This window comes from Triticum dicoccoides, chromosome 1B (genome assembly GCF_002162155.2).
Source record: "Triticum dicoccoides isolate Atlit2015 ecotype Zavitan chromosome 1B, WEW_v2.0, whole genome shotgun sequence".
Classification (NCBI taxonomy): Eukaryota; Viridiplantae; Streptophyta; class Magnoliopsida; order Poales; family Poaceae; genus Triticum; species Triticum dicoccoides.
Window position 1 is genome coordinate 648,131,693 of NC_041381.1, and position 9,852 is coordinate 648,141,544.

Here is a 9,852-nt window from a genome sequence, read left to right on the forward strand (position 1 = left end):
TGCTAATATAACATTGCTCTTATTCATAAAATTAGATCAGGGCACAAAAAGAAACAAGTTGCGTAACAAGTGGACAAGCATTAAAGAGGACTCATCCAGCTGGCAGCACAAACAACTTGATAACATACCAGCCTCCAGAAAAAAAAATACCAAAAAAATCTACAGTTCACAGTGTGCAACATGAAGACGAATAATAATGAATCAAACCAAAGAGCAATTCATCCATTGCACTTTGAACAGAAAATCTCCATCAGAGCAAAATTCATACTGATGTTTAAAGTCTAATCATAATCTAATATCATGCAATAGGTAGCATAAAGTAAACCAGAAGATGACAGGAACAACACTGCTATTCTCTTGCCAAAAACGCAGACCAACCGGTTGCCACCGGTAATGACACTCACGATATTTCTATTACTCATCCATCCTTTCGGAGGAAGAACAAGTTAGGCTATTCAAAAATGACAAATCCATTCAAGTTAGCAACAGCAAGATACCTCCTCGACGGCACCCTCAGGCCGAAGGTGGCCAACTTTGGCCTCGCAAGCCTTGTCAATCGTGCCAAGACGCATCTCTGTCCCACGGACGCGGCACTTTCGGGTACGCCACGCCGGAGGTTTGGATGGAGCTACACATCACCGGGAAGTGTGATGTCCACAGCTTCGGCATGCTCCTCCTGAAGATCGTCGAGCATGGTAGTAACCAAGACGCCGATGCCATGCCGAAGAGCAGCCAGCAATGGTTCCCCATTGTCGTGTGGGCCAGGTATGAAGCCGGCAAGCTGATGGAGCTCATGATGGCAACGGTCCGCCATGACTCACGTTGCAAAGGGCTGGTGGAGAGGATGTGCAAGGTGGTATTCCGGTGCGTGCAGCAGAGGCCGTCAATGAGCGCGGTGATAAAGTTTGAACCCATTCCACAGTATCTCATGGAGCCGGTGGCGAACCTGCGGATGGCAATGGCGAACAATGTAAACACAGCATCATCGGTTTCAAAAAATGTCATCTTGTTTTGACCGTTGGCGTCTCCAGTATTACCACGGAAGAAATGAAATGCAATCCTGCATTTCCTTCCATACGCGTACCCACCATCCATAGGTGATGAAAGAACCATACTGAGAATTGCACTCAAACAAATCCAAAGCAGGTATTCAAAATGCACTACAAAATTCGGCCTAATTACTAGCATATATATATTATTATAGATATCCGAGTTGATAAATATAGATGATGGTGAGGACTTCGTATATGTACCTTAATCATGACACTGGTGTACATGATAATAAGGTAAGATGATGGTGATTTGGATGTGGAGGAGTAGGCGGCAGCATCTGTTGATGCAGGAGATGTAGCATGGAGTAAACCTGCGCTCTGTCAGGGTGGCATCCGTCCCACGACATGAAGCTGTGAGCATCGCGCCCCACCTGCACCATGCTGTGTCCGCCAGTCACCCCTACTCCCCTCTCCCTCATCAGCTGCCGCAACCGGGCTGCCGTCTCGCCAGCGCTGGGCACGCCCATCGACATCAGGTACCCCGCCGCATTGCCCGGCTCCAACTCCAGGACACGGCAGGCAGCATTACGGACGACCTTCGAGTCGCTGCTGTGGCCTCTGCAGGCGCTTAGCAGCGCGCTCCAGGCTGCTGGACTGCTGGTGGTGGATATCCTCTCCTCAATGACCCTAGCGGCCCCCTCAAGGTCCCCTGCACGTGCGAGCATGTCGACGATGCACGATAGGTGCTCCACCTGTGGCTCAACCGAGTGTGTCGCCGTCATCCTCTCGAAGCAGGCCACACCCTCCTCCACCAGACCTCCGTGCGCGCATGCCGACAGCACGGCCAGCATCGTGACACCATTCGGCGTGATGTCCCCTTCCTGCTCCATCCTGTCGACGAGGGCGAGGGCATCACGTGTGCGGCCATTCATCCCCAGCGCGCTGATCATGGAGTTCCAGGTGAGCACGTCCCTTCGAGGCATCGCATTGAACACCCTCATCGCCGCAGCCAGGTTGCCGCATTTTCCATACATGTCCACCAGAGCGTTGCTGACGTCCCGCTCCAAGGCTAGCCCACTCCTGAGCGCCATGCCGTGGGCGCATCTCGACGCTGCCATCTCCGCACAGTCTGCGCATGCCTCGAGGACGCTCAGTATGGTGACCGAGTTGGGAATTTCCCCAGCCTCCCTCATTGCGACGGCGCACGCGATCGCATCGCCCGGTCGGCCGTTGTAGGTGCATCCAGCAATGACGGTGCTCCACGTGACAATGTTCCTCTCGGGCATGCCACGGAACAGCCTGAGCGTGTGCTCGAGCAGGCCGCACTTGGCGTAGGCATCCAGCAGGGCGTTCAACAGAGGCAAGCCTGTCGAGGACAATAGGAGCCCCCTCCTGATGGCCACGGCATGGACAGACCGGCACCACATGGCCTGGCCGCCCTCAAGCCTCTTGCACAGCTGAAGCAGCACCACCAGCGTCGTCTCGTCGAAGCCGATGTCACCCTCTTTCAGCAATGACAAGGAGGCGAGAAGGTCCAGCGCGTCGGCCGCGCGGCCGGCGCGCGCGAGTCCAGAGAGCATGGTGTTCCAGGACACCACGTTCCTGCACGGGATCGTGTCAAACACCTTCCTGGCGGACCATAGGTCGAGGCACCTTGCGTACATGTCGACGAGCGAGTTGTCGATGAAGACATCGGCGCCCCGCAGCCCACGGCGCTCCGTGACAGCGTGCAGGGAGGCTCCAAGTGCCAGGTCCTCGAGCTCGGCGCACGCACGGAGGGCGACGACAAGGACGACCCCGTCCGGCTCAGGCACGCTGCCACCGGCAGTTAACATGTCCCTGAACATGCACAGGGCCTGGGAAGCCGAGCCCCCCGCGAGGTGCGCCCGCATCATGGAGGTCCAGGACGCGACGTCCCGGAGGGGCATTTCGTCGAACAGCTTCGCCGCGGCAAGGGAGTCGCCGGACGTTGCGTAGGAGGCGAGCAGCGAGTTGGGGACGGTGCAGCCCCCCGGGCGGAAGTAGGCCGTCTTGAGGAGGCAGGCGTGCACGTGCGCGGCGGCGTGGGGATGCGAGGCTGGCGCGCGGCGGAGGAGCGCGAGGAGGGTGGCAGGCGTGGGTGGGAGGTGGGCTGCGTTGTAGGTGGTGGGGGTCGAGGGGCAGCAGAGGTGGGCGACGGAGAGGTCCGGGCCTGCGGCGCCGAGGCTGCGCCGCACCGCCGCCGCTGCCGCCGTTGCCATTCCGGCGGACAGAGAGAGAGAGAGAGAAGTGTAATGGTATAGCAGAGACGGACGCAGCAGCACAGCACAGAGCGTTTGCTGTGCACCGTCGGATCTCAATCCCATGGCTCACAATTTTCTCCAACATCCAGCCACCTGCCGGCGCAGTCGCAGGTGAGGAATCTGTCCATGCTTGAATTGGACCAAGAATTACTGGCATTGTGATTTCGGTATGCAAACAAAATTCATTTCCGTGATCGGATGTTGCTGACAAATATCATGTTATATAGCATAAGTTCCAACCTTGCTCAACTGCAGAAACGATATGTATGTTCCTTGGCAGATGCAAATCTGTCCATGCTTGAACCGGACCAATAATATGCTGGCATTGCCCATTTGGTATGTAAACGGAAATTATTTTGGATGCTCTAGAAAAATGTAATGCTATCGCATAAGTTGTCAGGAGGCAGTTTGTCCCTTGTATATATGTACCTTCGGTTTCGCCTTCGGTCATGCCAAACAATCTTCCCTTTACTTTATATGCACCCAAATATATTGTCAGCCAATATTTTACGCATGTTACTGGTCGAGTTGTCAAAGTAGGCTATTGCCTTATTCTTTTGGACTTTTATAACTACCTAACTTTCGGATTTTAGCAATAGGCAAGAACGATTCTTATTCCACTTTAATTATATCCATGCATGCATTATAATGACTAATTTTTCTTTCACGTGTACTCCTCCCTCTAATAACATGCATACTAGATCTGAAGCGCGCGTTGCCTGGCTCATCACGGTGACCTAGCGTCTAAAAATTCATTATAACAAAGCATTTAGTACATTCAAAGATAATTAGAATAACCACTTAGAATAAATGGGTTCAGTATATATCACAAACACTACAAAGATATATCAAGAGCAAGGCATAGTTGCTGCCAGGATAACTGAGTTCAGTATAGGGGCTCACATACAAATTAAATATATACAAAAAACAATGCATAGTTGTTGCCCAGGATAACCGAAATTTCACTATAGATCATAAAGGCACAATTTGTACCAAAAGCAAGGCACAATGTTCGCCGAGGACAACTGATTTGCATCAAATAGTACAAACATAAAGTCATAAATTCTATAAATAGCCAAGTAGTTCATATCAGCAACTGTAAGAATAAAGGTTACAGGAGATGTATCCGCTCATAAACACAATGAGATAACAGACAATTGGAAACAATGCTCTGCAAACGTCGATATCTATGGTACCTCATAGTTGATCATTATTGATAACTCTACTTCCTCCTTCCAAGTTCTGAGGCGAAGCTAATGCAATTAGTAGTGACAATACTTGACATGCTTCATCATCCTAATGATTATATGGAAGCTCTATAAATAATATTATAATTAGCTCATGAACTTATTAGGCACTATGCAAGCTATCCAAAATTCAGATAGATGGCATACTGCGACTGAAAACAAATCGGTAACATTGTGCGTGCAGAGTATAAATACTCCCTCTGTCCTATAATATAAGGGCGTTTTTGACACATGATGGCACTTCACAACTGAGAGATCCAAATAAATATTGCAGCTGAAAGAATAAGGTGCCTGCAAGAAAAAGATGATATAGGTGAGAGCAACATATCAGCCACTTGATACTTGAGGGAAATGATGGATACCTATGTACAACTGGAGTAACTTGTCTCACATGATGCAACGACAGTATTAAGAGAGAACTGTGTAATTTGTCTTCAGATTAACAACGTACGTGGGTTATTTGGCTGAGCAATTACAACTGAATGTCATTGAAATTACACTTTCTAAATCACAACAAAGTATAAAAATCCACACCCACATGGATAAATATGCAATTTTGCATTCCCATGATTTAGCTACCTTTGGATTCAACAATGCAGTTCCTTTGTGCAAAGGAATAAACAACATGAGAAAATAAATATTCCCAATAGGGAGCAATAAGTCAAATTTGCTGGAAGTGGATCATGGTCACCTGGCTCATATTTTTGTGAGTTTATTTTCCCTCTGACTGCAAGATCATTAGAACCTCTTCCATCAGTGGAGAACAACAAAAAAGGAAATAACTTAGTAATTATCTGAAAGCTAAACTGCACAAGATGAGCATATATTCGCAACATCAAATTAAAAAATGGAACTGATTATGAATTACTATAATGAGGTACGATTTCAGTCCACACACATACACAAGGCATTTATTCCCTGAGTAGGGAATGCATACGAATGGGACGTACTTAAGGCCAGTTATTTTGGGCTTAGGCTTATGCAGAAACACAGACTAAAATCTTTTGATCTATACATGGGCAATAGCTTATTTTCTTTACTGTTACTCCCTCTGTTCCTAAATATAAGTCTTTGTAGAGATTTCACTATGAACCACATACGGATGTATATAGATGCATTTTAGAAGTAGATTCACTCATTTTGCTCCATATGTAGTCCATACTGAAACCTCTACAAAGACTTATATTTAGGAACGGAGGGAGTACAATACATGCTTCTTTTTATTAACCCAGTCATGTAAGCAAACTGAGAAAGGATTATGTATGAATATCCTCAAAGCATTCTGCATAAGCAGGTTCATCTGATAACATGTTTTTTTTATTTTGTCTTGCAAGCGATTATCAAAAAAGTTCATCATCCTTGGTTCAAAAGAAATAAAATTTATTTGCATTCTTAAGCACATTTTTGTCTCTGGTTGGCTTATTTCTCATATGCAGGGCCATCCTCTCAAGTATGAGAACTTTTAGGAATTTGCTTGTCAATGAAAGCATAGGGGTGGAATGGCTCTGTTAAGTGCTGATCATCAAAGCTATTATGAAAATATATGTTTTATGTGAGCCTTTTTTTATCTCATTCTTTCTTTTGGCCATGACAAAAAAAATCAAGTGTATGTGGTGGCATGCAATCTTTTTTAACTTTAAAAAGTTTTCTTCGGAATATTTGTTCTTCCTATTCTCAAGTACATGTAAGGTGGTAGGTCTGTTCAGAAGGGGTTCCTACAAACTTTGAAAATCCCAAGCCTTTTACAAAGCAAGTTGTTAACTTCCAGCTAACCTTGATAGGTGGGCACATCTTCTTGTTATTGGAGGATGCAGGCCCGGGCAAACCTTGGTCGAGAATCTAATCGGTATCCATTGCAGCCACGACTTTTGCTTGTCCGGAGAAGGGGCTGCACGGAAACTGAGGGATCAAACTTGATGGCGAGAGAAAAGAAAGAATCACGAGCGATAAGTGTGGCTTGAGGTGCCAACTTTTGGATATCTTAAACAGAGAACAGTCTCGCGCAGCGGTGTCTCCTCAAAAAATTAAATAAATGTATCTACCATTTGCCATTATTTACGCATATTCAGGCATCCTCTTTCAGCGCCATCAAACACAACCAGCACAAGGGTCATTTAACAAAAAAGGCTCTTTCTGTAACCATGAAAACAAAGCGCATCATCTTAAAACCCAAAAATGTCAAATCAAATGTTCTTTTCTAAACTGACAATCAACATGATTGTGTCCCTATATCTGGGGCTTCTACCATAGCTACGAATCATAAAAAGCAAATAGAAAATACAGTGGAAGGGATTGACCATCATATAGGGCACTTAGTAAGTGGAGAATCATAATATATAGATGTATATGAATACATGAAAAGTACAGATGGTGCAGCTTTACATCACTGATTCAACAGTTCACACATTAAATTAAAACACATGAAACACGATTCAAGGAAGCATATTTGTTATATAAATGTACACACATTTTATCAATAGTTTCTTCCATACTTGGAATTCTATAAGTAAACATTGTATGTGTGGTCGATATAAAACTGTAGAGCATTTGCAACCAAGAAAATTATGTAAACATGATCCAGACAATATAGAAGTAAATGCTCCCTCGACGATTGCCATCTCTTAACAGTTCTTACTGCTTCATTTAAATATTATATGCACATATATCATAATATAAACAGAGAGTTTTCTTGACTACAAAAGCAAGCAGAGTACTTTTTCATTTGACAAATATAAAAACATCAAATCATACAGAACAAAAACCAACTGAGTCTCTTTGTAGCTCTTATGATTACAGGAAAGGCCACAAGGGGAGACCCAAAAGTTAGCATTGATTTTGTACCTGCATGTAATTGCAGCAATAGAGTGCTCTGCTATTGGTGGTGTCTTTTTTAAACATCATCAACGGTTACCTGAATAAGAAAAGGAGAACCGTAAAGAAAGGATACAGTTGAGGAAGGACAAAAAAGAATAATAGCAGGCCCGAAAATGAGCTTAGGATGGAAAACATATGATGGCATGTCATGCTTTCTCAGCTATTTTTGGGTCATAAAAAGGAAGATGCAATGTATAATAAGACTGGGAGATACAAAAGGACAACAAATTTAAACAATTCAACACAAATTCAACTAAGGTCATTCGTAGATAAAAACATTGGTCATGCAAGACAGATTCAATTTCTTCTGTACTTGGAATAAAACAACTCCATACTCATAATGTATAATACCATCAAAGAAAAAAATATTACACCTACCATAAAAATAATATTAGGTAGTTTTAGCCTGACCATGAATGACACCTCCATTATAGTTTTGTATATTGCCATCCTATGGAAAATTAAATCGAGCGCAGAATCAAAGTAGAACTAATAGCCTAAACAGACATCTTCACCTTGACAAATCGTAAGCATGAATTTTCAGATTGCGAGCAAATCATTCAAAGAAAAATGGCACAAGACCAAAGTCACACTAACTAATTCAGGCTAACCATAATACTTCGCAGAAAAGCAAATAGATGGGGAAATTCAAGACTGGAATTAATCAAAAGCAGCATTTACTAAATTTAAAGAATATATAACCGAAGCTAGATTATGAGAGCTAGACAGTTGAAAAATATATATCTTTTGTGTGTGTGTGTGTGTGTGTGTGTGTGAGAGAGAGAGAGAGAGAGAGAGAGAGAGAGAGAGCATCCAACCCGGTGTCAGTGCTCCCTTCCGTTTGGTTAGCACCATGGAGGAGAAGAGGCCATCAGGGAGAAAGAGGAGACCAAGGCGAGCGCGTGCTGGTTGGCGGCTGGATTTGGCTGGGAGGCAGCCGTGAAGGAATCTGGTAGAATAAAGGAAAAACTGATTGATATTAGCTCACATATATGTATAGTGGCAGATCCAACTTCCAAAGCTCAATGAATTGATACAATATCAATTGATGTTGCGGTCAAAGGTTATTAAGTTTTTATTTCCACAATCACAAGGTACATATACATTAAATATTGTAAAACGCTAAAGCTTCTAGTTACTCACTCCGTTGCAAAACTAGAAATAATCAATACTGGTTCATGTAAGAACCACATCAGCTATAATATCATGCTGCCAATAAATCCTGGTTCGCCTTGCTCTTCTCTTTGTTAAATCCATTTAGACAAAAGACTGATGGTGGTTCCAATTTTCTCAGGACCAAAACATCATCCTCTTCTTTACCAGAATATAAAGTAGCAACCCTATCTATAAAATCAAATTAAGTATCCTTAAGTGCAGAGTATCACATTGTGTCAAGGAACTGCAGAAATGAGGCTCCAACGCTATACAAATGTGTCAAAATGAAGTAGTCACATGCATGAGAAGTAACATATATGTATTCTGCACATGCAGTATTCTTCTTATAAATAGGTATAATATATTCGTGAGATTTATGTATTCTGTGATGGCCAGGTTATCAATGTAGATGCTATACAAATGTGTCAAAAGGGTTCTGTCTCAACGTAGATGCAGTAACATATATGTATTCTGCACATGCAGTATTCTTAATAGATTATGCACATACATCAACCCTATTCTTATTATAAAGATGGCCAGGTTATCAGTATTCTTGTTTTAACACAAGTTCAGTCTAATGAGTACAGATAGATGTGAGCTACTAAAACATGGTGGTGGCATCTCACCTTTAGAACAACACAGAGCATGTTGGAGTTGGAATGCCACCCCCGCTGGGATCTGGGCGACCACCATGAGTGCCGCGAGGATCTCCTTTTCCTCCTTCCTCACCCTCTCTTCTTACCACCCCATCTCCCTCTCTGCCTCCTACTCTTTCTCCCAGATCTTGGTGGTGGTGGCAGGAGGCACACACGGTCGACAGGCGGCTGCAAAGAGAGGCGTACCACAACGACGACGCGAGCTCAGCGAGGGAAAAAGGAATACAGGATGGTTGGGCATGGGAGCATGGACGGGCAGTCCACACGGCGGCGAGAGCGAACAACCAAAGGAAAAGGGGAAAGTGGAGAGGGCGCTCACCGCTGCCTTGTCGGCGTCCTCGTCGATGTCTTCCGCTACGGGGATTTGGCGGCGTCAAGGGGTGGAGCACTGGCCGCCCCCATCCGGTGGTGTCAGGCGCTAGTGGTTAGAAATCCTAGACGCTCGCGCCAAGCACGATGCAGACGGGGCTCAGTGAAGAAGAAGCGGCTGCCTACCTAGAGAACGACGGAGGCGGCGACCGGCTGGGCTAAGGAGATGGCGAAGGGGCTTGGCCGCCGGCGGCAAGAGAGCTCGGCGGATAGTGGCGGCTAGGGTTTTCATGGGAGGGAGGCGGGGAAGAGAGGAGAGTGGGCGGGAGGGGGAGGG

General features: G+C 45.3%; 1 protein-coding gene and 1 long non-coding RNA gene across 4 annotated transcripts; both read right to left on the reverse strand.

Annotated features, from left to right (window-relative positions):
* Nucleotides 1-268: 268 nt before the first annotated feature.
* On the reverse strand, nucleotides 269-3,253 carry LOC119349355 (pentatricopeptide repeat-containing protein At2g17210-like). Of its 2 annotated transcripts, none has more exons than XM_037617366.1 (2): nucleotides 1,364-3,253; nucleotides 269-946 (listed from the first exon to the last, which is right to left on the reverse strand). In XM_037617366.1, the coding sequence occupies exons 1-2, from the start codon at nucleotides 3,230-3,232 to the stop codon at nucleotides 884-886; spliced, it is 1,932 nt and encodes a 643-aa protein (XP_037473263.1). In that variant the 5' UTR covers nucleotides 3,233-3,253; the 3' UTR covers nucleotides 269-883. The 2 variants fall into 2 exon arrangements, with proteins under 2 accessions (XP_037473263.1, XP_037473262.1); XM_037617365.1 differs by having other exon boundaries at nucleotides 1,254-3,253.
* Nucleotides 3,254-4,303: 1,050 nt separating this feature from the next.
* LOC119349356 lies at nucleotides 4,304-9,852 on the reverse strand. Of its 2 annotated transcripts, XR_005169386.1 has the most exons (7): nucleotides 9,526-9,852; nucleotides 9,177-9,374; nucleotides 8,214-8,344; nucleotides 7,363-7,432; nucleotides 6,295-6,409; nucleotides 5,213-5,268; nucleotides 4,304-4,812 (listed from the first exon to the last, which is right to left on the reverse strand). It is a non-coding gene; the product is annotated as an uncharacterized LOC119349356 (long non-coding RNA). The 2 variants fall into 2 exon arrangements; XR_005169385.1 differs by having other exon boundaries at nucleotides 4,304-5,268.